This window comes from Lupinus angustifolius, chromosome LG06 (assembly GCF_001865875.1).
Source record: "Lupinus angustifolius cultivar Tanjil chromosome LG06, LupAngTanjil_v1.0, whole genome shotgun sequence".
NCBI lineage: Eukaryota > Viridiplantae > Streptophyta > Magnoliopsida > Fabales > Fabaceae > Lupinus > Lupinus angustifolius.
In genome coordinates, this window is record NC_032014.1 from 7566705 (window position 1) to 7593097 (window position 26393).

At 33.1% G+C, this 26393-nt stretch overlaps 3 protein-coding genes and 1 pseudogene across 5 annotated transcripts; 3 read left to right on the top strand and 1 right to left on the bottom strand.

Annotated features, from left to right (window-relative positions):
- LOC109349462 (U-box domain-containing protein 11-like) lies at nucleotides 2491-5898 on the top strand. The gene is made up of 4 exons (XM_019590269.1): nucleotides 2491-2896; nucleotides 3846-3962; nucleotides 4049-4483; nucleotides 4573-5898. The coding sequence occupies exons 1-4, from the start codon at nucleotides 2558-2560 to the stop codon at nucleotides 5641-5643; spliced, it is 1962 nt and encodes a 653-aa protein (XP_019445814.1). The 5' UTR covers nucleotides 2491-2557; the 3' UTR covers nucleotides 5644-5898.
- LOC109349463 (pentatricopeptide repeat-containing protein At3g12770-like) lies at nucleotides 6636-9500 on the top strand. Its single transcript, XM_019590270.1, has one exon. The coding sequence runs from the start codon at nucleotides 6720-6722 to the stop codon at nucleotides 9159-9161; it is 2442 nt and encodes an 813-aa protein (XP_019445815.1). The 5' UTR covers nucleotides 6636-6719; the 3' UTR covers nucleotides 9162-9500.
- LOC109349464 (uncharacterized protein At1g66480-like) lies at nucleotides 15043-17786 on the top strand. Of its 3 annotated transcripts, none has more exons than XM_019590273.1 (3): nucleotides 15043-15783; nucleotides 17174-17289; nucleotides 17507-17783. In XM_019590273.1, exons 1-3 carry the CDS (start codon nucleotides 15264-15266, stop codon nucleotides 17564-17566), a joined length of 696 nt encoding a protein of 231 aa, XP_019445818.1. In that variant the 5' UTR covers nucleotides 15043-15263; the 3' UTR covers nucleotides 17567-17783. The 3 variants fall into 3 exon arrangements, with proteins under 3 accessions (XP_019445818.1, XP_019445819.1, XP_019445817.1); XM_019590274.1 differs by lacking the exon at nucleotides 15043-15783 and having other exon boundaries at nucleotides 16428-17226; nucleotides 17257-17289; nucleotides 17507-17786; XM_019590272.1 differs by lacking the exon at nucleotides 15043-15783 and having other exon boundaries at nucleotides 16438-17289; nucleotides 17507-17780.
- On the bottom strand, nucleotides 19174-25334 carry LOC109349465 (annotated as a pseudogene).

Here is a 26393-nt window from a genome sequence, read left to right on the forward strand (position 1 = left end):
ATTGTAGTAAGAATTGTATCAATAACTTGAAGCCAAAAATAGACACCTTTCCAAAACAGCAAAAGCAAACTCACAACTAAGGAAAAGATGCTCATAAGATTCATCATGAGTTTTACAAATGACACAGTTTATCTCCTCATCAGCAAAAAAATTTTTAGGTAATTGAACATGTATAATTTCATTTAGTTACATTTATATACTTAAATGATGGTAATTGAAAGACAATATAATCAATTTTGTAACACAATGAAAATAATTTTGTAATAATTCGATGCAAAAAGTGGTTCAAGAGGTTGTATGTTTTACTTTAGGTTATTCTTTTAATGAAGAACATATTATATTATGTCCTTTAAACACTAAAACAATTTAATATCTTTATACTTTATTCTCCATATATGAAGATTACTTCATGTTCCTCTTTGATCCAATTTTTTTCATATAAGGAAGTTCACACTTTTAATTAAAGGCTTATTCTTTCTTAGAAGACACTTCCTTTATAAAAAATTATATCATACATAGACGCTATACTCAATCTCAAATTATATAAAAAATTATAATATCATGTGTAATTAAACATTCAAACAAAATTACAATATTATGTATACTTAATACAAAAAAAATTATTATATTATTATCTAAAATGAAATATATAAAAATGAAATATTCAATATATAAAATAAAAATGTTAGTTGACAAACAAAATGTCTATTGTACACACTAGAATATTATACATCAAATGATTCAAACTTACATAAAAAAATTATTCGTGATAGTGTACTAAAATTCAAAATATGAAATACATTGAACCCCAGATTAACATTATGATCTATTCAATTAATGAGACATTAAAGAGTAAATTAATGATGATAAATACGATATGATAAATAAGGAAACGATTAGAAAAATGTTTAATTGATCATTGAGTTTCTAAAATATGAGTGAAAAATAATAAAATATAAATATTTAAGGATAGGAGGGAATAGTAAATTAAATAATTTCCATTTCAAATGAAATTTCATATATTATCATTACTATCATTTAGTTATTAATAGTTAACTTTTTCTAACATTAGCTCCATCTTTTTATTATCTATACTATTTATAAAGCCAAAATATAATGTAAGTCTATAACTATTATCATGATGTATTTTCTACTTTAATATTTTGCTTTTAACATTTTTAATTTATATAAAAAAAATCACATAATCATAGGTAATTATTACAAAAAATTAATTGCAAATTGAAACTATCACTCTCATTTTAAATTGGACATTTTAATACAAAAAATATAATTTAAAATATATCCAATAAAAATTTATAATATAAAAATTGACATTATAATTACTAGTGTGTACAGGCACTTCGTGCCTGCCGACGAATATTGTGTGATACTACATATTCAATTTTTATATATTTCATTTTTTTGAATTAAAATGTATTTGTTGTGTTCGGTGCACTTTATATTATATTTTTTGTGTTTATGATAATGCTTAATTTAATGTGAGATATGTGGTTAATTAATGTATTGGTGGTGGTTGCTTAGGTTTATATAGTTTTTTTTGTAAAAATTAAATAATGTGAAGGGCAAAATAGGAAATGAAAATTACACCATGAGGGAAGTTATTTCAAGTTTTGACTTTATATATAGTATAGAAGTATAGATACAAAATGATTATAAAAATATTTAGTTGTATAAAATAAAAATCTAAGTCAAGAGATATGAAGTATATGTTGATACACTAGTGTTGAATAAAGTACATTGTTATTTGTTAAAGAACAAAATTCACTTTGACCATAATAAGTCTAGAAAATGATTATAACATGTTTAGTAACACTATTAATAAGGTTTTATGTTTTTTTATTAATTAAATGTATTTATTCACATTATAAATAATAAACTAATTTTTTTTATGTGTAATTATCACTATAATTAAGTGGAATTCTCAAGAATCAAATAGTGACTTTTAACTTTATAACTATCTAAAAATTAAACAATATCTTATATCATTCAATAACCCTATTGTTAGTAATAAGCTTTTAACATAATTAATAAAGTGCTTGGTGTTCTTTTAATAAATGGTTTAAGTTCAATGTCACCAACTTATAAGTAAATAATATTATTTTATAACTTACTAAAAGTGTTTTAAGTTTATAAATTAGGGATTAATATCATTTATACACATTAGATAAACTAATTTTGATAATTTCATTCCATCAAATAATTTATAATAAATTTTCAGTATGTATATTTATATAATCATTATATTATCAATCATTTATTTATAATACATTTTCGAGTAGTGAATAATAATTATAAAAAAAAATAGTGAATAATATAATTTTTGTGTATAAATGTCTTATTTTATACTTGTTTCTCATTAATTAATAAAACTCAATCATTTGAAAAGCCCGTGAACGTGAAAGCAAAAATCTTAGAGCACTATTGCCACGTGTCACCATTCAATAAGTCTCATCACACACTTTATTAGACTCTCTCAGACTTTCCCACAACTCTCCCCAACACTTATCATTACCATTTCCATTACTAACCGCAAAACATGGCCGGCGAAGTCCCCGCCGGTAACCACTCGCCGGAGGAGATTCTTTCTCTCATTCACGACATAGCCGGAATGTGCTCCGGCGATTCATCCACTGCCGACGCCATTGCCGCCGATGTCATGTTCAGGAAAGACTGCACCGATCTGGTTCGCCGGATCTCACTCCTCACCTACTTGTTCGAGGAGATTAAAGAATTGCCGAAGGTTGTTGATTCTGCTGCTACTTCTTCTACTACTACTGGTGATTCTGATTCGTGGTCCTCTGATCTGGTTCTTGCTCTTCACTCTGCCAAACGCTTGCTTTCAATAGCTAAGAACTTTCGTTCCAATTGCTCTTCTGTGAGTATCTCTCGATCTAACATTTTTCTTGTTTTAGAATTCCAGCTTCAACTTTGTTAAAAGATGCGTTTGATGTTTATAATTGGGTTTCTCTATAATTTAGATCTGTAGTTTGTGAACTCCTATCTGAAATTGCTAAATTTTGATTTTGTTATTTTCATTATTTATTTTGGTAATTACGTTGCGGCGTTCAACAATTAGTGTTGATTTGTCTCATTATAAAATTCCAATTTTGCCATTAGATGTTCTTATTTATCTGTCATTACAGAGAAAACACCCAGATTGAAGCAACATAATAAGTGCGTTCATATGTATTAAATTACCGTGTTTTTAATTAACATACCCTTATTTCATTGTTTATCTCTCTAATTTAACATATCCTAATTGATGGTAAAAGTGAAAAATAGTAATTAAAATTTTAACTTCCATGTTGGAAAATAAATTGTTTAAAATAGTAATAAAAGTGGGTCGCGGCAATTAAAACCTCGCTTCCATATGTAACTCCAATTTGGACATGCCAAGATTTAATTTTGGGATAATGTTTTAGCTATTACTCGATTCGGAGGGGTTGCACTTTCAGGTTAAATCGTGTTTTTTAGCAACTAAAATTTTGTGCAGATGGGTATGATATGTGCAATCAAAATTACGAATATGATATCATGTTTTGTTTGGGGAATCAACATGTTCCATACATAGGTTACTCATGGCCTGCACATGTTCAATATATTGTTTCCTTGACGAAAGTTGTTCCTCTTTTTGGCATTTTCTATATTGTTCTTTGAATTATTTACTTCATTCAAGAAATATTCTTCAAATTGAGATTATTTAGACTTCATTAATTATTTAACTTGGAATCTTACCCATGCTAAATTTCTGTGGGCATGTATATCTTAAGACTGTAAGAGGATGTCTATATACATCTCTGAACTTTGATATATCTTGATTTAAGGATGGAGCTGCCAAGACCATTACCTATCAATTTCAGTGTGTGACATGGAAATTGGAAAAAGTATTAAGCAACTTACCGTATGGCAATTTGGATATCTCAGAGGAAGTCAGAGAACAGGTAGAACTTGGATAAATCTTAATTTTTTAGTTGTTTTTACATACAACTTCCTTGAGTGAACTTACTAATAGTATCTGCTTTTCTAGGTGGACTTGGTTAGAACACAATTGAGACGAGCCACAGATAAATATGGGTTTATGATTTCAAAAATGCCATTTCATGAATTATCCCAGCCCATGGATCAAGAGTTTGCTCAGGTTCTTGGCAAATCTGTGAACGGATTGCATAAACAGCACAGCTGTCCTGAAAAACTATCAGAATTGAACAGAATTCCTAAAAACATTGGTGGGAAAGGCTGCAGTACATTTCGGGCATTTTCTCTCTTGGAAAGATCAAGGAGCATCCCTGTTTGCACTGATGTTTCTTCATCAAATGTTACTGATCCTGAAAGTCAAGAAAAATCTGAGAGTAAAAGTCAATCCGGAGTTAAAAAACCAGAAGCAATTGTGATCCCTGAAGATTTTCTTTGCCCAATATCACTGGAACTAATGAGAGATCCTGTTATTGTGGCCACCGGGCAGGTATATTCATTTCCAATGTTGCATAAAACACAAGGCACTCCTGTGAATTTTTAGCTCACTCATATTACATGTTCTTTTTAATTCTGCAGACATATGAGAGATCTTACATACAGAGGTGGATAGATTGTGGAAATACAACGTGTCCAAAAACTCAGCAGAAGCTCCAACATTTGACCCTTACTCCAAATTATGTGTTAAGGAGCCTTATTAGTCAGTGGTGTATAGAGAACAACATTGAGCAGCCAACAGGACTAACGAATGGCAAAATGAAAAAGAGCGATGGATCGTTCAGAGATGTTACAGGTGACATAGAAGCAATCGAAGCTTTGGTCCGGAAGCTCTCGAGCCGGTCAATTGAGGAGCGTAGAGCAGCTGTTACTGAAATTCGATCACTGTCCAAACGAAGCACAGACAACAGGATACTAATTGCTGAAGCTGGAGCAATTCCGGTTCTAGTCAACCTTTTAACATCAGAAGATGTATTGACACAAGACAATGCAGTTACTTCCATCCTCAACCTTTCTATATATGAAAGTAACAAGGGACTTATAATGCTCGCTGGTGCCATTCCATCCATTGTCCAAGTCCTGAGAGCAGGAACCATGGAAGCGAGGGAAAATGCAGCTGCAACCCTCTTTAGCTTGTCACTTGCAGATGAGAACAAGATAATAATTGGTGCCTCAGGAGCTATTCCCGCATTGGTAGAATTGCTCCAAAATGGGAGCCCTAGAGGGAAGAAAGATGCAGCAACAGCATTGTTCAATTTATGCATTTATCAAGGTAACAAGGGCAGGGCCATAAGAGCAGGGATTATCACAGCATTGTTGAAGATGCTTACAGATTCAAGCCAATCAATGGTTGATGAAGCCCTTACAATAATGTCAGTTCTTGCAAGCCACCAAGAGGCAAAGGTTGCTATAGTAAAAGCCAGCATAATACCAGTTTTAATAGATCTTTTGAGGACAGGATTGCCTCGCAACAAAGAGAATGCAGTTGCCATTTTACTTGCCTTGTGCAAGAGGGACACCGACAATCTTGCTTGTTTAAGTAGGCTTGGTGCTGTCATACCTCTTTCTGACCTTGCTAGGAGTGGTACAGAGAGGGCCAAACGCAAGGCTACTTCATTATTGGAGCATCTTCATAAGTTACAGCAGATTTGAAGGGTGTTGTGGTGCAAAGCACTTTTAAGTTCAATATCTTTCTCTCTGATTCTTTGACATAATTTTCCACACCTTGTTTGGCAAACTGATCATAGAAGGGTGAAATAAGAAAGTCTGCCTCATTGGTTCAGTGTATTTTTTCCTTCTTTTCTTGGTTTGTTCTTTTTTTAACCCCTGTATGAGCGTGTAAAGTAATCAATTCATATATTGTTTTCCCTACGAAATTCTTACAGAAGTTTCTGTTTTCCTCTTCAATTTGTTTGCTCTGTTGAAAAGGTTGTCTGCATGATGAGCTTCTGGCTTTTCTGCCCCCTTACCAAAGAAATCACCATTTACAAAGAAACTAAGCAACAAAAGCAAACTGCAGTGTTGGTCTGTCAATATGTAATATATTTATCCAGTATCAACATCAATCTTTATTTATGCTCCAAATCAAATAATGAAAGTGGAATATGTGAAGAAAAAGACAAGGAAATCGATATGAACCAAGCAATTAGGTTTTTTGTTTTTTGGGTAATTAGGGAATATGCACAGTTCATTTGCTAAGGGTTGGGTTTTATTTACAAATGCCTAAGAGTACTTGGTGCGTAATTCACAACAATGAAGTTGTTGTTCCATGCTTGTGGCGGTTTAGTGTCTCATTGACTTTCACATAAGGAATATGTATAGTTCAAGTGGATATATAACTATGTTGTACAACTCCATTGGGAAATAATTCTTATTTTAAATTTCTGATAACATGGTTTCTCAATGATTGTTAATTTATATTTAACAAAATGATAGGAGATTTCCGTTTATTTCCCAATTCTCCCAACACAACTACTTGGAGCTTATCAAGTGCAGCACCCCAATTTGACTAACAAAAAAAAAACATATAGAACATATCCAAACACGTTAAGTCTTTCTCACAAAAAGGTATTGGGTATACTTATTGGTCACGTACTTGTGCGTTGGTAGAATAGTTGATTATGTGCAGGAGCAAGCAAAGATGGAATTTATAACATTCAAACTTGGAAGAAGAAGCACTACTGTACCAGACACTAGTTGATGATTAACCTGAGTTATAATCTTCGTTCATGTCTTCATTATATTTTCATTTGAGAGACTCAATTGTCAAGTCCAGGATACTCTCCAGGCTCATTTACAACGTTGCACCATTCACAACATGCCAACAACCTCTTCCCATTATATACAAATTCTCCTCACTCTTGAACCAATTCTCTAACACCCTTATCCATCTCAGCTCCATCCACGCTCAGATCATCAGGAACTGGGTTTTCGACGATCACTTTCTGGCTACAAAACTTGTCAAAGCTTATTCTGATTTGGGTTTTCTCACTGTTGCACGCCATGTGTTTGATCGGTGTTCTCACCCGGAAACTATTCTTTGTAATGCCATGATGGCTGGTTATGTAAGAAACCGGCATTATGCTGAAGTTCTCCATTTGTTCAAAATGATGAGGTCTTGTGATATGGAAATCAGTGGTTACACATGTAATTTTGCTCTCAAGGCTTGCACCGGTTTGTTGGATAACGAGATTGGCATGGAAATTGTTAGGATAGCTGTTGAGAATGGGTTCCATTTGCATCCGTATGTCGGAAGTTCGGTGATTAATTTTTTGGTGAAATCTGGTAATCTTGATGATGCGAGAGTGGTTTTTAATCGGATGCCTGAAAGAGATGTTGTCTGCTGGAATTCAATCATTGGGGGTTATGTGCATGAGGGCCACTTTAAGGAGGCAATTAAAATGTTCCTTGAGATGATTGGTTGTGGGATAAGGCCGAGTCATGTGACGATGGCAAGCATACTCAAAGCTTGTGGAGAAAGTGGACTCACAAAACTTGGAAGATGTATACATGGTTGTATCCTTGCATTAGACATGGGCGATGATGTATTTGTGCTCACTTCGTTAGTCGATATGTATAGTAATTTGGGTGACACTGGCAGTGCTACTTTGGTTTTCAATAGCATGTCTACTAGAAATTTAGTTTCATGGAATGCTATGATTTCAGGATATGTTCAAAATGGTATGATACCTGAATCTTTAGCTCTTTTTAATAGACTAGTCCAAAGTGGCATTGGGTTTGATTCAGGAACCTTGGTGAGCCTTATTCAGGGCTGTTCTCAAACATCTAACTTCAAAAATGGAAAAATCCTCCATGCTTGTGTCATTAGAAAAGGACTTGAATCTAATCTAGTTTTGTCCACTACAGTAGTTGACATGTATTTTAAATGTGGTGCCGCAAATCAGGCAAGTACTGCTTTCAGAAGGATGGAAAAAAGGAATGTAATAACGTGGACTTCTATGCTAGTCGGTTTATCGCAAAATGGCTATGCAGTGGATGCCCTAATGTTATTTTGTCAGATGCAAGAAGAAAATGTGGCTGCCAATAGTGTCACTCTTGTTAGTTTAGTGCATTGCTGTGCCAACCTAGGATCTCTCAAGAAAGGAAAGAGTGTCCATGCTCATTTGATCCGGCATTGTTATGCATATGATGTGGTTAATATGTCAGCTTTGATTGATATGTATGCCAAGTGTGGAAAAATTCACTTTGCTGAGAAGTTGTTTAATAATGGATTCTCTTTAAAAGATGTTATACTCTGTAACTCTATGATAATGGGTTATGGAATGCATGGTCATGGGCATCATGCTATTGGTGTCTATGATAGAATGATGGAGGAGGGGCTCAAGCCAAATCAAATTACATTTGTTTCTTTACTAACAGCTTGCAGTCACTCGGGCCTTGTTGAAAAGGGTAAGAGTTTGTTCTTAAGTATGGAAAAAGATCATAACATTAAGCCTAGTGACAAACACTATGCTTGTCTCGTCGATCTTCTGAGTCGAGCAGGGCATCTCGAGGAAGCAAATGCATTGGTGAAACAAATGCCCTTTGAACCCAGCAGTAGCGTGCTTGAAGCATTGCTAAGTGGTTGCAGAACCCATAAGAATATTAACATGGGGATAGAAATTGCAGATAAATTACTTTCTTTAGATTACTTGAACAGTGGAATTTATATCATGTTATCAAATATTTACGCCGAAGCAAGGCGATGGGATTCAGTGAATTACGTCCGAGGCCTCATGAGGATACGGGGTCTGAAGAAAACACCTGCTTATAGTTTAATTGAAGTAGGCAACCAAGTATACACATTTTTTGCTGGTGATGATTCACATCCTAAATGGGATGATATTAATCAATTATTAGAAAATATGAGGCTTGAGGTGGAGGCTTGTGGTTATGTTCCTGATACTAGTTGCATTCTTCGCAACGTAAATGAGCCAATGAAGGTTAAGTTGCTATGGGGACATAGCGAGAGATTAGCTATTGCATTTGGTCTTTTAAGCACACCATATGGTAGTTCGATTAAGATCACTAAAAATCTTCGTGTCTGTGTTGATTGTCACACTGTTACAAAATACATATCAAAGATAGTTAAGAGGGAAATTATTGTCAGGGATGCTAATCGTTTCCATCATTTTGTTAATGGGGAATGCTCCTGTAATGATTACTGGTAATAAGGGCATGCTTAGAAGCCATGTACAAGTGGTAATATCTACCTTGATGAGGAGATTGATTGATGTAGTTAATGTAACATTGGTAATTTGGTACACAGCTCTATGATCTGATAGAATTGTTGCAGGCTTACTAAAAGAGAAATGTTCTTATTTTATCATCAAACTTAACCTGTCACTATTAATGTTTGTGTTGATTATTGGATCCTATTTACCTATAATCAATCAGGAATATTTGCCACAGATTTGTACAACTGCACACAGTTTTATTTCTTTATTATTTTTAGGATCAATTGTATATTCTTTTCTTTTTTTTAGCTCTTTGTCTGAGGAGAATATCTCTCCTAACTTTCTGGGATAGATAAGTGAACTTTTACTGACCCAATTTTTCATATATATACCTTATTGTAATTGATTCAATATAGTGAAATAAAATCGCAGTTTGTTGTTGTTGTTTGTGGTGTGACATTTCAACTTTGGGAAAATCTGTCATTATTTTGTTCTAAAATGTTGGAATAACTTTTAAAAATTCCAGTACTTTGGTGGTTGTGTAGAGTAAGAAGAGATTTGGTGAACTTTGCAATCGTCTCCATAAATCTTGACCTGAGCACATTATCAGTAGGTAGGTTAGACTAACTCGCAAAACATTTGTTGATCTACGTACATACAAAGAAAGCAAATGTTGATCTAATAATAATTTTAAAAGAAAATGGAAATGAAAATGCATTGGTGCTCATGAAATTAGAAGGGTGTTACTCATTCAACGTTGTGAACGCACAATTCCTGCACTTCCAAGATTGAGTAACTTTTCTTCTAAATTAAATTTGGGACATTAAATTTGGAGCGGAAGTGATCATTGTGCAATGTTGACCATAAACATGTGATTGGTTAAATGACATATAATAAATAGAATAAAAGAAATATGGGAATTTGTTAACGATGTTCGACCAATTATGTCTATGTCCATGTGAGTGTTTCTATTTGATGCTTATATATGGTGCATATTATAACAAGGACATGAGTCCAATATATAACATTGATATTCAACTATATTCTAATGTTATGCAATGTAGGACTTCATATAATAACATATTTCAAACATCCCAACCATCTTCACCTTGGTTGGAATAGACAAATATTTTGTTCCTTAGGAAATTTACACAGGAATCTTCACCTTAGCTAATATATGATTCTACCTTGCTCAATACTTAATTCTCTTTAACTGCCCCTACAACATAGACCTTCTGAATATCATTGACGATGTTACCAAGAGCTTAGGTCTTCAAACTTGTAGTCCAGCTTCCTGTGTCGCCATATAATGGAACACGCTGCCTAGTCACCTATTGCTAGGAAGTCTTTCGATATATTGGAACCTCTACACAGAAAAGTTCATTAACAATTATCCTCTTCAATACTCACTCAAACTGAACCTTGGAGCTTCTTTGGAAAGCGTCAACCGCTACCACCATTGTCTATTCCGACAATTATAGTTCAAAAGAACTCTCATACTCCATCATAAGGAGTATACCACAACACACACCTTGCGTCAATGCTAACCAATGCATGTGTCACATCCTTGCATCCATGTCACACTCTGCATCTTTATTAATGCATGTGTTACACCTTGCATCAAAGTCAATGTCTATGTTACATCCTACGTCAAAGTCAGTCATCGCACATATGCTTTTGTGAATCTGCTAACAATTAATATATTCACTATGATGTCACAGACAAGCCATAGGATATTCCACTTCCCATCTCAAATGAGATCATTCTCTCCATATATGGAGAGAAACATTGCTAACACTTGTCTCAAGGTCAAACTCAACCCCTGAGTCTCTATCTCCACCTTGATCCTAATCCACTACATCAACCTTCTAAATTTCTGGATCAACATATATCGCCCCACCACAATTTCGTCATGTTTTCTTCTCCTTCAACTCATATACTTTATCCTTGTGCAGTACATTTGACACACCTTGTCTATAGCCATCACCATCTTTAACCATTATCTGACGCCTAGGTTAAGAGAGTCATCTACTAATTGGTGACTCTGGTACTAATTGTTGGTGCAACAGAAGTGATTGTTGCGCAACGTTGGTCACAAGCAATCAAATAAAGGACATATAATAAATAGAAGAGAAGAAATAATATAATTTGTTATCGGGGTTCGGCTGATTGTGCCTACGTTCCCGGGAGCGCCAGATATTATTAGAGAATAATGATTATAAATCTAGCACACTAATGAGCCCAAGTACCTATGATGTATTTCTATTTGGTGTACATTATAACAAAGTACTATCAAGGGTATTTCTCAGCTTTTTTGGTAAAGAACTAAACCTTTTTGAGTTCGTGATTGTCCATCTTAACAAGTGTTGCTCCCAAAAATTCAATATCCAACACGACCGGAGAAAGTCTTGTCTTGTCGGTACTTGGGACATTATTTGATGTGTCGTTGCTTTTCATTTATTTTTGAAGTGTAGATAAGAGAGTGAGATATTAAAATACACACGAAGTCAATATTCAAAACTTGAGTAAAGTTCTTTAAAATAAATAATGCTAGTTAGCACGAAAAGCAACTCCCAGATCGGTATAATTAGTTTCTATTGATTGGTTGAATTTAAGTTATTTTGACTTGAACTCTCCTTGATTTCCCCTCCATGTCTCTATTTCATTGGTCACCCCATTAACAGCATTGAAGTATGTTTTATCTCAGATAATTATGTCTTAACTAAAAATATTCATGAATAAGTTTAATTTTTCCCATATGTAAAACTCGAATGAATAGGTCTTCATTTAAGATAAAGTAGAGATATATACTAATCATGAACCAAAAGAATTAATATTGATTTTGTTTTTTTTGGATGGTACAAAAATTTAGTTTTATTAAATTAAATATAATGTTAGTTAAGTTTAGAAAAAAATTATAAGAATAAATACATAATTTGTTTTTGCATCCCATCTTTACGAAGATTTTGATAGAAGAATCTCTGACAGAACACTACAATTCGAAGGAGTTATGTTACAAGAATTCAATCTGAATTGGACTTGGATGCTTAGCAATCGATACATAGAGGGTGGTTGCCCAAGTTTCTCTACATGATATCCTACACCTAACGTTTATGATATCTAAATTCAATTGTGCCTGGGACACATAATAGTTAATCTCTAAAAAAGTTATTGTAAGTAAAGGAAATGTTAAATGAATTTTAAATATATTGTGACATAAAATGATCAAGATAATATGCAAATATTTGTTGTGTTTGAATCAGTTCACATTAAAGAACTTTAATTTTCTTCCATCTTCTTGAAAATCGATAAATAAAAAACTACTCCATCCCTATGTAATTATAAGTCACATATACCTATTACACATATGAAGAAATTTTGATAAAAGTAATTGTTACTCTAAAATTATGTAAACATTGCAAAATGACTTCTCTATTCGTTATTATGGAGTAAGTGAAAGGTATTCCAACATGGAAACCAAATTACATAGAATGTATTTATTAGAGGAATAATTAGTACGATTTATTATATGGATTATATATATCTAAAACAACTTATATTCATGGACAAAAAAAATCTAAAATGTGATTTATAAATAGAAACAAATGGAATAGTTACAAGTTATTTTTTGTTTCTACTTTGTTTAATAACCCTTTATTTCCATTTTAATTCTACTGATAGGTGTTTCACATATCTATTTCACTTTTCAATCAGAATTTTATTTTAGCCTGATTAAGTTTAGAATAGAAAGATTGTACAAAAAACATTTCTTTTAGTTTTTTGAATTTAACATTAAAAAATGACTTTTAACCTAACAAAGCTAACGAAAAGCAACATATATGACAAATTTAAAACTAAAAATAATTTAAAGTCAAATTAAAAGTACTTTTTGAAACAAATAAAAATTATAATGAGATTAACTTAAAAAAACGAGTAATTTTGTCTAAATTTAAAATAATAGAAATTAGTCAATTTACACCATTCAACATTTCACTTTAGTAACGGATATGAATAAAGATATAAGAAAACAATTTAATATGCTTTTACTCCTGTCGTCATGTTGAACAACAATGACGGTCAACCTGATAACAAGGTAACATGTCACAATTTGAAGGGCTTCTGGATGCATGGATTTGATCACCCACATTAATGGTTCTACCTACGTAAAATGAATATTTTACCATTGGTCTAATTAAATTTCATAAGGACAATTCCTTCCAATTTGATGTGCCAACTATTAATGTGGACATGGATTTTGGCCTTTACTTTTCAAATCTAAAATCCTTAGCATTAAATTTGGAGGAAAAAATGTATATACCGATAGTATAAGAGTTTTGTATGTTTTCATTATATTACTCCTCTTTGATTTTCCATCATCATTGACCATAAATTAAAAGTAATACAAATAATTGGTGGATGATACACTAGCTGTATATAAATATTTATCTTATAATGCATTGATATTATACTCTTAAATTTTTGTTGGGCAGCTTCAATTATTCATTTGACAAATGTACGTAACCGTAATAAAAAAGAATTTGTATTCCTAACTTAAAGGAACTTGAATATCAATTACTTGTATTTAACAACATTTCATTTGAACAGCAATCAATTTTCAATTATACTGTCGCCATTGATGATGAAATTAAGTGGTTGTTCCACATATCAGAACAACCCAAAGTCAAAATATATCTCACAATCACATGCAACATTTGCCATGCCTTTGAAATTCATGTATTATCGAGAGACCACGCCGCGAATACCGATAGTCAGGTCTTTGAAGATATCATAAATGCACAACAACTTATTAAAAAGATTAGAGAGACTTACTCGTACATTTTTTTTGAGTTTTAGTTGAATTACATAAATTACCCCTACATTTTTAAAACTTGTACGAATCACTTCTAGTTACATAGGTATATTATGCTGACTATATTGTAATAGATATAAGTGTAATTTTTTAAACAAAAATAGTGACGAGTGTAATTAAATCACACAAAATATGGTATATTGTGCAGACAAGTCCAAATAGTATAAATTTAATGTATTTTTGTTATTTTTTATTCGTTACAAACTGTATCAATAAGTCTATGGAGGTGTTTAAATTACTCTCATACTATATTATAACTAACGAAAATAAAGAATAAACATCGACTCTTATATTATTTGAATTTGTCTTCACAATATATCGTATTTTGTTTGACTTAATTACACTCATCATCATTTTTTATTTAAGAAATTGCACTTATATATCTTACAATGGTAGATAGTGTAATGTATATATAATTAGTGGTGGCTTATATAGGTTTTAAAAAGATCTACATGGTTTGCATAATATCAACTCATGAGATATCAGTGTAATTTACTCAAAAATTGTAGTTAGGACTTAGGACTTACAAGTTCAATACAAAAATTAGTCTATCGATACTAATTTGATGATAATAATTTCTCTTTTAATAACTTTATTATTTGATAATATACCTTAATCTAATTTATAGATTATTTTTATGACACAATTCTCAAAGAAAACTTGTTAGAACTAAGTATATAATCAAAGTTCAACCCAAAATATCAATCTATTAAACTGAAGTTTAAGTAACATATAATATTGAATTTGTCACGTTACTTTAATCATTTAAAATTTTGTCCTCTATTGAGGAATTTCACTAAACACGGTTGTTATAAAAATTAAATTCAGCAGACATGATCACGAGTAAAATAGACACACAGAGTCTTTGATTAAATGTATTTTTATCTCTTGAAAGGGAAAGGATAATAACTATAACGTTTTCTGTTATGGTGCTTCCTTAAAAAAATTGTCTTTTGTTTTTAATAGTTGCCTTCTTTTTTGACCAAGTACCCCAAAAATCTTCAACTATAAAACCATGTATTAGTCTTGCACCCCCACCATTTCACATGTGAGCTTTAGCCCTTTGGTGCTTTGTGAAGAATACCCAAAATAAAAGGTTGTTTCTTCATTTTCTCAACCTTGAAGGGCTATTATTATTATCATTTTGTATATACCCTTTAGTGCCTCAAACTAAAAACTAAAACCAAAGACAAATTATTTCTAGTTACTTGAGATACTATAGTATAATGGGTAATACCTTAGGTGCAAAGAAAACCACAAAGGTGATGCAAATAGATGGCAAAACATTCAAGCTTAAAACACCAGTGAAAGCTGGTGATATCCTTAAGGATCATCCAGGTCTTGTTTTGTTAGAATCTGAAGCAGTTAAGCATTATGGAACTAGAGCAAAGCCTTTAGAAGCACATAAAGAATTGGAGCCAAAAAGGCTTTATTTTCTTGTGGAGCTTCCAAAAGAGACAAACCCAAGGAGGGTTCGTTCTGGCATTAACATGAGTGCCAAAGATAGGCTTGAGAGCCTAATGTTGACTAGGAGGTCTGCTTCTGATCTTTCTAACATGAAACAGAGAAACATTGGTGGTGTCGGCGGCGGCGGCAATGATGATGGGCAAGGTAGTAAGGAGAATGATGGTGGGGTGAGGTTGAAAATGAGGCTTCCAAAGGCAGAGGTTGAGAAGTTAATTCAAGAATGCAAAGATGAGGATGAGGTAGCAGAGAGGATTATGAGTTTGTATATTGCTAATAGAGGCAGAGAAAGTGGGAGCACTTATATATCTTACAATGGTAGATAGTGTAATGTATATATAATTAGTGGTGGCTTATATAGGTTTTAAAAAGATCTACATGGTTTGCATAATATCAACTCATGAGATATCAGTGTAATTTACTCAAAAATTGTAGTTAGGACTTAGGACTTACAAGTTCAATACAAAAATTAGTCTATCGATACTAATTTGATGATAATAATTTCTCTTTTAATAACTTTATTATTTGATAATATACCTTAATCTAATTTATAGATTATTTTTATGACACAATTCTCAAAGAAAACTTGTTAGAACTAAGTATATAATCAAAGTTCAACCCAAAATATCAATCTATTAAACTGAAGTTTAAGTAACATATAATATTGAATTTGTCACGTTACTTTAATCATTTAAAATTTTGTCCTCTATTGAGGAATTTCACTAAACACGGTTGTTATAAAAATTAAATTCAGCAGACATGATCACGAGTAAAATAGACACACAGAGTCTTTGATTAAATGTATTTTTATCTCTTGAAAGGGAAAGGATAATAACTATAACGTTTTCTGTTATGGTGCTTCCTTAAAAAAATTGTCTTTTGTTTTTAATAGTTGCCTTCTTTTTTGACCAAGTACCCCAAAAATCTTCAACTATAAAACCATGTATTAGTCTTGCACCCCCACCATTTCACATGTGAGCTTTAGCCCTTTGGTGCTTTGTGAAGAATACCCAAAATAAAAGGTTGTTTCTTCATTTTCTCAACCTTGAAGGGCTATTATTATTATCATTTTGTATATACCCTTTAGTGCCTCAAACTAAAAACTAAAACCAAAGACAAATTATTTCTAGTTACTTGAGATACTATAGTATAATGGGTAATACCTTAGGTGCAAAGAAAACCACAAAGGTGATGCAAATAGATGGCAAAACATTCAAGCTTAAAACACCAGTGAAAGCTGGTGATATCCTTAAGGATCATCCAGGTCTTGTTTTGTTAGAATCTGAAGCAGTTAAGCATTATGGAACTAGAGCAAAGCCTTTAGAAGCACATAAAGAATTGGAGCCAAAAAGGCTTTATTTTCTTGTGGAGCTTCCAAAAGAGACAAACCCAAGGAGGGTTCGTTCTGGCATTAACATGAGTGCCAAAGATAGGCTTGAGAGCCTAATGTTGACTAGGAGGTCTGCTTCTGATCTTTCTAACATGAAACAGAGAAACATTGGTGGTGTCGGCGGCGGCGGCAATGATGATGGGCAAGGTAGTAAGGAGAATGATGGTGGGGTGAGGTTGAAAATGAGGCTTCCAAAGGCAGAGGTTGAGAAGTTAATTCAAGAATGCAAAGATGAGGATGAGGTAGCAGAGAGGATTATGAGTTTGTATATTGCTAATAGAGGCAGAGAAAGTGGGAGTGAAATTGAAGAAATTGGAGAAAAGAACACTGTGTTGGACCAACAAATGCATTCTAAGGGTAGCAGAGACAGGGTTGAGAATAGTCCAAAGCCACGTGAGGTATGTTTTCTAATCTTTGCTGATTAAATTGTACTATAAAGTGTAATGTGTATGAATTAAGATCAAATTTAGATGTTAATTAATTCATTTATTGAATATAATGATCCCAACCATATATCATATTCAACCTCAAATACCTTTTTTATACACCATCATTATATATCATAACACTATTTGTTGGCACTGATTTTTTTGTTTGGATTCAAAATACTTGCAGAAGAGGGTAAGTTTTATGCCAATCAGCAATGGAGGGATTCAAGTAGCTGTTGCTTCATGATCCCTTTTATATCACCATGGGAAGGAGCATTTTATGCTTAGTTAAATAAAAATCATGCTATTTATATACTATACATAGGATCACAAAGGTTACAATTATTTCAATTGTGTTTGTATGTTAATTTCATAGAATAGAAGAACCTTAAGTAAAATTAATTACTCTTTCGGTATACACACCTGTTGAGAGTTGTGACTAATTGTAAACCTATGTGTTGTTTATAAATAGCGTGATTACTAAAATGATATGTACATATATGGCCAGTGCAGATCTATATCCTCATTGATGTAATATAGAGCAGGCACGTTATGAAATATGAATAAGGGTTTATTTTCCAATGTTCTCTTGTGCTTCACCAAGATAATTATTTGCAATACCCTAATGCTTTTGGTTGCATTTCAATACTAATTGAATTTGACATGTAGTGAGAAAGCAAACCTGATACTAAAAAAACAAAAAAGAAACTCAATTTTACAAATATGTACCCAAACACATCCTAAAACAGGAAAACCTCATGCAAAAGGTTTCATTATCATGACTATAAATGTAAAGCAAAGTTAAACCAAAAAAACATATAGTGAATGAAGGTTGACACACTTAATAAAGATGTTCAACTCATAATTCATAAGGGTTTCAAATCCACTACTAATCGTGACAACTTTATTTAGTTATAAGCCCCGATAAATTGAATCTTCAACACTTAACTTGTCTAAATTAGGTGATAAAAATAATTAAAAAACTAAAGCATATAGAAATCCAAGCACGTTGGTCTACTTGTAAATTATCCACGTATCAGTTATCTAAAGTTAACCTTAAGAAATTTTCTACAAAATTAAAATTTCTTGTAGATACACAGTATTTTATGGCTAAGTGTGACTCACACATCCCATGTTTTTTCTTTATTATCTTTATTTATGTAATCATTTATATTGATTTTTCATGAGTAATGACTGCACCAAAACTAAGGTTTGGTACGCTTTATGTAGAAAAGAGGAAGAAGAATGTTGTCTATCACAGAAATTAATCAAGTGAAAGGAAATGATGAATTAGTCAATATTAACTGAAAAAAATAATCAACTGATAATAAACCCAAATCAACAGCAATATCAATGATATTTTTTCATTTGATTCCTAGTTAGTTCCTTTTTCTTCTAGAGTTCTTCATAAAGTTAAATTGGGTAATGGCTGCGGCTACATGGAAGAGTTGGTCTCATTCTTGCAGTAGACCCGACCTCAGGTCAACATTATCCTAATTGTCACAGTATTAATGTAATAAAAGTTGATTCTTCATCCAAAATATAAGTTGAATTATTTTCAAGTGAGATTTTTAAAAATTCTATTCTCATCTTTAAAGAACCAGAAGTTCAAAATTGAGTGATTCTTAACAATATGAAAGTGTGCACTTCCTTTAAATTAGTTAGTCAGTCAAACATCTCTATTTATTAAATTGCACATATTTATATATAAATACTATGATTTTATGTTTAGCCCCTTCATTTAAATTTTGTTTATTTTTATTGCTCATATTATAAATAGCCATGCAATTTGAAGTATTCATTTAGTTATAAAATAGTACATTATTATTGTTTCTATGACTATATATTGGGCTTTTGATCTGTGTTTTTATTGGTATTGACTTATTTCTTATTTCCTCCTCCAACAAAAAGATCACAAAAGGGTAGTCTAAATTCTAAAATGCACGCCTCATGTGCAAGTCAATTCTAGTAAGCTCTCAAAACGTGGCCAACATCTGCATATGTAGAAAAGTTGAAGACATCTGATGTAGTAAATATTTCCTCTCACTTTTCCATCCAAGCACGTGCAATATTATTAACTCATTCATTATAATATTCTCATCTGTATAAACATTAAAAAAAGTACAAAAAATACCAAATATAACCAATAATACCATCAATTTCTTCAGATTATTGTGAAGTGAACACACTTCAGTCAGTGTGTTAAGAATGCAATGATATGATACACTTCGCTTCAGGATGATGACCAGTGATCAGGTAAAGTGAGAAAGTAAGTAGTCATAGCCTTCCTAAACCTTTTCTTATATTGTTTAGGAGCAACAATAGTTGGTGCTGCTTTCTTCAGACCACCAAGTATCCCAGAGGCTTTTTTTACCCATGTTTCCAAATGTTTGTCCCATGTATACTGTCTCACGAAATCTATGATCCCTACAACCAGTTCCTTTCGGTCATCGTCCACCCCAACCAGCAATGAATAATCCATAACTTTAACAGACTGCATCAAAATGGAACATACTAGTGTCAGTAACATCAACCAATATGGGATGTTAAAACATGTGACAGATCTGGCCTTACAACAATAGGTAAAAGTATTGTTTATGTAGAAACTAGTGAAACTATATGTATATGGTATGAGAACTTATCCCTTGCCCCAAAATAAGTTATAAAGATCAGCGCATGTGTAATGGTTTGAGGCAAATATGTCAAGAAGTCATTTGCAAATATTTAAGAAAAAGTCATTTATGTAATGTAAGACAGAACTTTTATAATGGGAAGAAACATAACATATAAGTTCTATTTTACTATTGGTGCATTTTATTAATAGACAAAAACAGGATAATTTTAAGAAATCAGAGCCTAATACACACCAAGTGTGTTGGACACCTTATGAATGGGAGGGGAAGCATACACAAAATTAGCATGAATAGTACTTGGACAACAAGACTGTCACTGTTCACACCAATAAATAAATAAATAAAGTGCATACCAAATTTTATGTGGAAACCCCCCTTTGTGAATGAGGAAGGAAAAACCATAGGACAATCTCCAAAAATAATCCACTACATCAAAGGATAATTGCAATATTCTATCTACACTCTTTTATAAGACTACATATAGCTTATCCCAGTGAGACCCTCTCCTACTACAATAGTAGTATTATAGAGCACTAAAGAGTATACACATACTACACTCTAGGAATTTCCCACAACTCTCTATTTCTCTCATTGCAGGAAGCATTTAAATGCTTTGTTCTATGTTTTTTTGCCAATGCATTGGGTTCTATTTATAGACACTCATGCATTTATTGCACCACCAGCCAACTTCCATTTTCAAAGTTGCAAGTCAATCCACCAAAAGTTTTGCCTATAGTTGTTAAAATAAAAGTATGGGGTAGGAAAAAGTCTTCCTACAAGTATTGAAATAGAAGCCATGTCCTGACAGACACGTAGTTAAAAACCGAAACATTTTGGTTTCACTGAAAGGGATGGAAGTAAGGAACCAAACACAAAAGTACCACACCACTCTAATAATACCTTCTTCCTTTCTATTCCATTCTATTATGTTCTATTTTGTGCGCGTGTCAAATGCTACCTTGGGCATGAAATACCAATAAGAACCCCAATCCTAAATAACACAACTAAGAAAATGCAACATATAAACTTCAACCTTTACGTGATTTGAAATAAAAGTTAAAGATTACCGCCAAAAAGAATGTGTCATTCCACACAGCTCTCTCAAGTCTTCGCTTAGCCCTAATCCCAAGATATATGGGTTTTGTTCTCAAGGTTTCTAACAGATTCATGTCAAGCATTACTTTGTTTGCCCCAGATGTATCTGAATTGTACCTAGATCTTTCTGAGCCCTTTAGATCATATACCCTGGATATCTTTCGATTGAAAAAGAGATTCTCCATTACCATCAGATCTATTTTTGTTTCCTTGCCACCTTTAGGGTACATTACAATGACCTGCATCCAAACAAGATTATATTATAAACCATAAATTTTAACATTTATCAAATCAAGCATTGATAGAACTTGTGACCTAAGGCCAGATAATGAGTTCTCACCTGATAAATACCAAGAATTTTGGCAAGACATGTTGGGCATCCAGAGTTCATAGAATTCATCAGGTATTTGAAATACTGAGGCGCAAACTCTTCAAAGGAATCCAATTCTGTCTTCGTCACTTGCTTAATAATAAATCTTTCGTCCAATGACTTCGCAAAATACACATTACTTTTCCCTCATTGTGCAGTCCATCTCCGGCCACGGCTCAAGGATCGCACAAAATCAATATCATTAGGGCATCACTTCCTTCTAAACAATTCAAACTGCTTTGCAAAATAGCAAGTGACATAAAATTTCACTTTACCTCCGGCACCCAAAGAATCATCGCCAAAAGAAACTTGCAAGTGTAAATATTGTTTTGAGTCCTTGAGAAGTGAACCAATAGAATATGCAGCAGCTTCAGACCCATAATTACCATAATTGATATAATCCAAGTCCAGAGAGGCCCACGCAGAAAAGCTGGAAGTAGCTGAATCTTCTCTGTTTCTATCTCGAGCATCCCAATTCCCATAATGTACATCTGACTTATCAGAAACCCCATCTTCATATTCTTTGGAACTAAGGGCATGGGATATTATGCTAGAATAATCATTGTCATAAACAGCAATAACTCTATCACTATTATGAGTTTCAGGAATCAGCAACCGAGCACCGTCAGCTATGAGAGACATGGAGGAAATGAATGAGGGCTTTGAGCTCAGTATCAACTTTAACTTCTGTGTCTCCCATGGCAACATTTGAATGTTGGTTTCCACTACATTTGAGACAGGATCTTTAATCACATTCCTATAATCTCCGGTAGCATGAAAAGATCTAACTTGCAACAAATGTGATGAAGGGGCCCAGACTTTCCCCATTCTCTTCTGAACTCTTAATGCTGAATCAAAAGACTGAACTCTAACTGGCTGCTTCAACCTTCTAAAGGGCGGGTTATCATTTTGATTCAAACGCAAAACAGATCCAACTAGGACACTATTGGGTTGATATGTATGAAGTGGCTCAACCTTCGATAGGTGATGATCAGTTCCAATCCATGCAGAATCTATTTTCTCAGGAAGATTGGATTCGTCTGGTGGAAAACATGGGGATAATGTTTTGTTGCCAACAAATTCACCATGAAGATCATACGATGAAAAGGCATCCGAAACACATGGTTCAAGCGTGTCATCCTGCTCTCCAAGCATATGACTTTCATCAGACTCACACAATTTCAAAGGCTGGGGATTGTTTTGCTCAAGCCCACTGTCTGAACTCCTATCCTTGTGAAATGAGTCAACTCTTAATTCTTTAACCTCTGCACACAATTTACTTACTGTTTTAACCTTGGAAGTTAGACTTCTTTTAATAAGAGAGTCCAATGAGTTTAGCCGGTGATCCCAAACATGTGAACCAATTAGAAGGGAACGTCTCAAGCAATTTAGTTCCAGAATGTCCAAAACCACCTTCCCTGGTTGTGGAGTCTCTGGGGCTGATTGTAGCAAACTCTATGCATACACATGCACAAAAAAGGGAAAACAGAGTAATTAGAGATAAGTACATACTTCACAAAAATGTTGGAATAAGTACACACATGACACTTGCACTCTACAAAGTTCTATGCACATGTTTCCGGATATATATGATACATGTACATGGATACCCAAAAAAACTAGTTTGCTCACATGATAATCAGTCCTTTCTCTTTGAAGCATATCTTTCAGCTCCAGTACGTGGTTAAGAATGTCGAAGGTATCTGACAACTCATTCCCAGTACTAGGAGATGCGATCTTTGTTTCCAAGCGTTCAAGCACATCTGATATCTCCACATACAAGATTTCCACTCTACTAAAACGCTATACAGAAGAGGAAAAGAAAAAATATGAAGTTAAATTTTGACAGTCAATACTTGATATTGTTCAGCACCAACTTTTGAAATGGTAAAGCACTCAAGCAAATATTAAAAATAGTAATTCAATATCACCTCTCCTGCCTCTTTTCTGATCCACTCCTCTTGGATGTGACCAAATTCCAGCACAGATGGGGGTAGATGGACAGAAAGAACATCAACAGGAGAATATCGGAAGAAAGCAACCATTCTCCCAAACCTGTTACAACATCTTGTGTATCAACTTTCAAGTATCAATAACCAACAAAATTTTCATATATAAACAGAACCGATTAGTGTAATCCTTTATCTGGATGATTTACCCATAGAAACGGAGGCAGTCCCTCTGCAAAGAATGTCCACAGCTTGTAACTCGATTAGCAGTTGAATGGTTTGAAAAGCGAAGTTCCAAGAACTTCCCAAAGGACAATCCCCAGGCAGCATCTGACATAATGACTCTCGGAGTTTCTGGTGGAACTCCATCCACATGAGGACACCTTAAACACCGGTGCCACATCCAAATCTTTCCATCTCTTTCCCCTGGTAACTTCACAGAGGGGAGGCGCTGAACATTGATTGTAAGATTCCCTTGCCGGTGCATAAAACAAAGGACATGACCCTCTACTGGCTCTTTACAAGACTGACAGTAAGATGTCTGGAAAAAAGTAAAAAACTCATCAATTATCCACTTAAACTTCAGAATTAATAGGTATCAGTGAAACACGATAAACTAAACCTCACTTACTCCACCAAACAGATCATCACAAAGATATCTCCCAAGTGGCTTATCAAAAGAACCATAAAACTTAATGCGCATTAGCCTAGTGCGTTCACATATGGCTCCTTTTGACACACAATGACTTGAAAAGTACACCAATATGCTCTGATGGGCATCAGTGGCAGAAAAGTATTCACCAGAGAACCCATCCTCGTTCATCTTGTCTTTCATTCGCTCAGCAACTTCATAACCCCTCTCCTCTTGCACCACGGCTTCTTGCAACTCTGGTTGCAAAAGGTTTCTCACATTAGATATAGTGCCCCCCTCTGGTTCTACATCCAAATCAGAACTTAAAATATTATAGTGTGAATCAGAGAGTACATTCTCAACCCTACAAGTAGAACCAATCCTAGAGGGGCTCTCTGAAGAACGTGACCCCACAGAATTATAGTTATAAATGTTATGTCTAGCACTAACGCTATTTGAATCTATATCTGAATAATTGTCACAATATGTACGGGATGGACTGATAAAGTGCTTCCCAGAATCTCCTATCTCTTCACCACTCCTGCATTTATATACAGCACATCAATAATCAATAATACATGTAGAAAGAATTATTAAAGAGGAAGGGGGAAGGAATTAGATTGATCATGCAAGTCATTTGAGTTTCGAATAATTAAAAAAAAACAGATCATTTGTTCACCTAATCTTGAGAAACATACATTTGAAATCAAAAGGCTAACAAAACTTTACCCTTTCTTTAAACTTTGATGCAAGTGCAATAACCGGTGATACACAGCACACCATTTTTATGCAAATAGCCATAATTAATAATATGCCACAATCAATATTTAATATATTTTTAAATGAAGTTCCAAAAACATATAAAAAGAAACCTAGTAACCTGCAATGAAGATTGAATTATTATGATTACCTGAAGGTAGATGGATGAGTAGATACCGAAGATGGGTGAGTACCGTATGAGGTCATACTCCTATTGATCAGGGAATGAGGATAACACCCACAATCTTGGTATTGTAAATAGCTTTCGAAGTGAATTCCCTGACTTGACTCATTATTCAAAGGAGAATAACACCCACACTAAAGCATGGTGAAGGTGGCTCGGGACTTTGTCTTGGACTCTCTTGTGGAGAAGCTGAAGGGTGCACTTTTTCACTACTCTTCCTATTAGCACCATCTGAACAGGACTTGCAAGAACCAATTGTTTCCTTGATTCCAATGGTGTTATCAGACTCAACATTCGGAACAAGATCACAACGTCTTATACACTCTCCACAAAGCCAACGGCCGCAACTTTTGCAATTGTATTTGTGCTGAGTCGTAACTCACTCAAGTTCTTATTGCACTCACAACTTCTGTGAGTCATCAACACTTTAGCACTCATTTATAATGAAATTAGAAGTTATAAAATATGAAATAAACGTTTAGTAGTATAAGTATATATAAATATGAAAATATAACTTATACAATAAAATTAGAAGTTATAAAATATGAAATAGGAAAATCCAAAATAATTTCATGAAAGTTAGGTTAAGTTTTTCCTTTATTAAATAGTATAGATATGCAACTTATAGTTAATATATTTGAGGTGGTTATATAAGATTATATAATTTTTTAAAATTAAATATTTAAATGGCAAAATAGGAATATATAAATTATGTCATGGTAGTGGTTATGCCATATTTTGGCTTTATATATAGTATAGATTAAACTATTTGTATTAAATAAAGCTAGAGAAAACATATCTTGTTGCTTCATTTGTGTAAAGTTGCTTCATTTTTTTAATTTAATGCGATTATGAGTTTTTTAAAATAATATATTTTCTTTTGATGAAAATATATTTGATTATCACTTTGACTTACATTTTAAATTCACATATCACTGTCATACAAAATAAAAAATATATTAATTTGACCCTAAAATATATTAATTTGACCCTAAAATGGACTAATTTGACTCACATTTAAATTTTTGGAACTATTTTGGGTTTTAAATTTTTGAGTGACCAAATTGATAAGGTTGAAAAACATGAGACTGAAACAAATATTTGCTCTCAATTCTAAATAACATTAATTAACAACTAAAGATGTTAAAAAATATACATTTATTTAACGTGTCACTTTTCATACTTTTAAATACTTAAACTCGTCAATTATGGAATCAGTTGTAAAAATTTCAGTTATTTACTTTTTCAATATAAATCAATTTGTTTTCAGTAAAAAAAATTCATTTTAGTGAATGGTTGAATCAGTTATGTGTGTTGTCCAAAATTAATAAATTAGATTTTAATTTAAATACTCAAATAAAATAAATATATTAAAAAAAGTTGGCCAAAAAAATGTTACTTTATAAAAAAAATTCAAGGGGGCAGTTGCTCCCACCTATCCCTGAAAAGATCC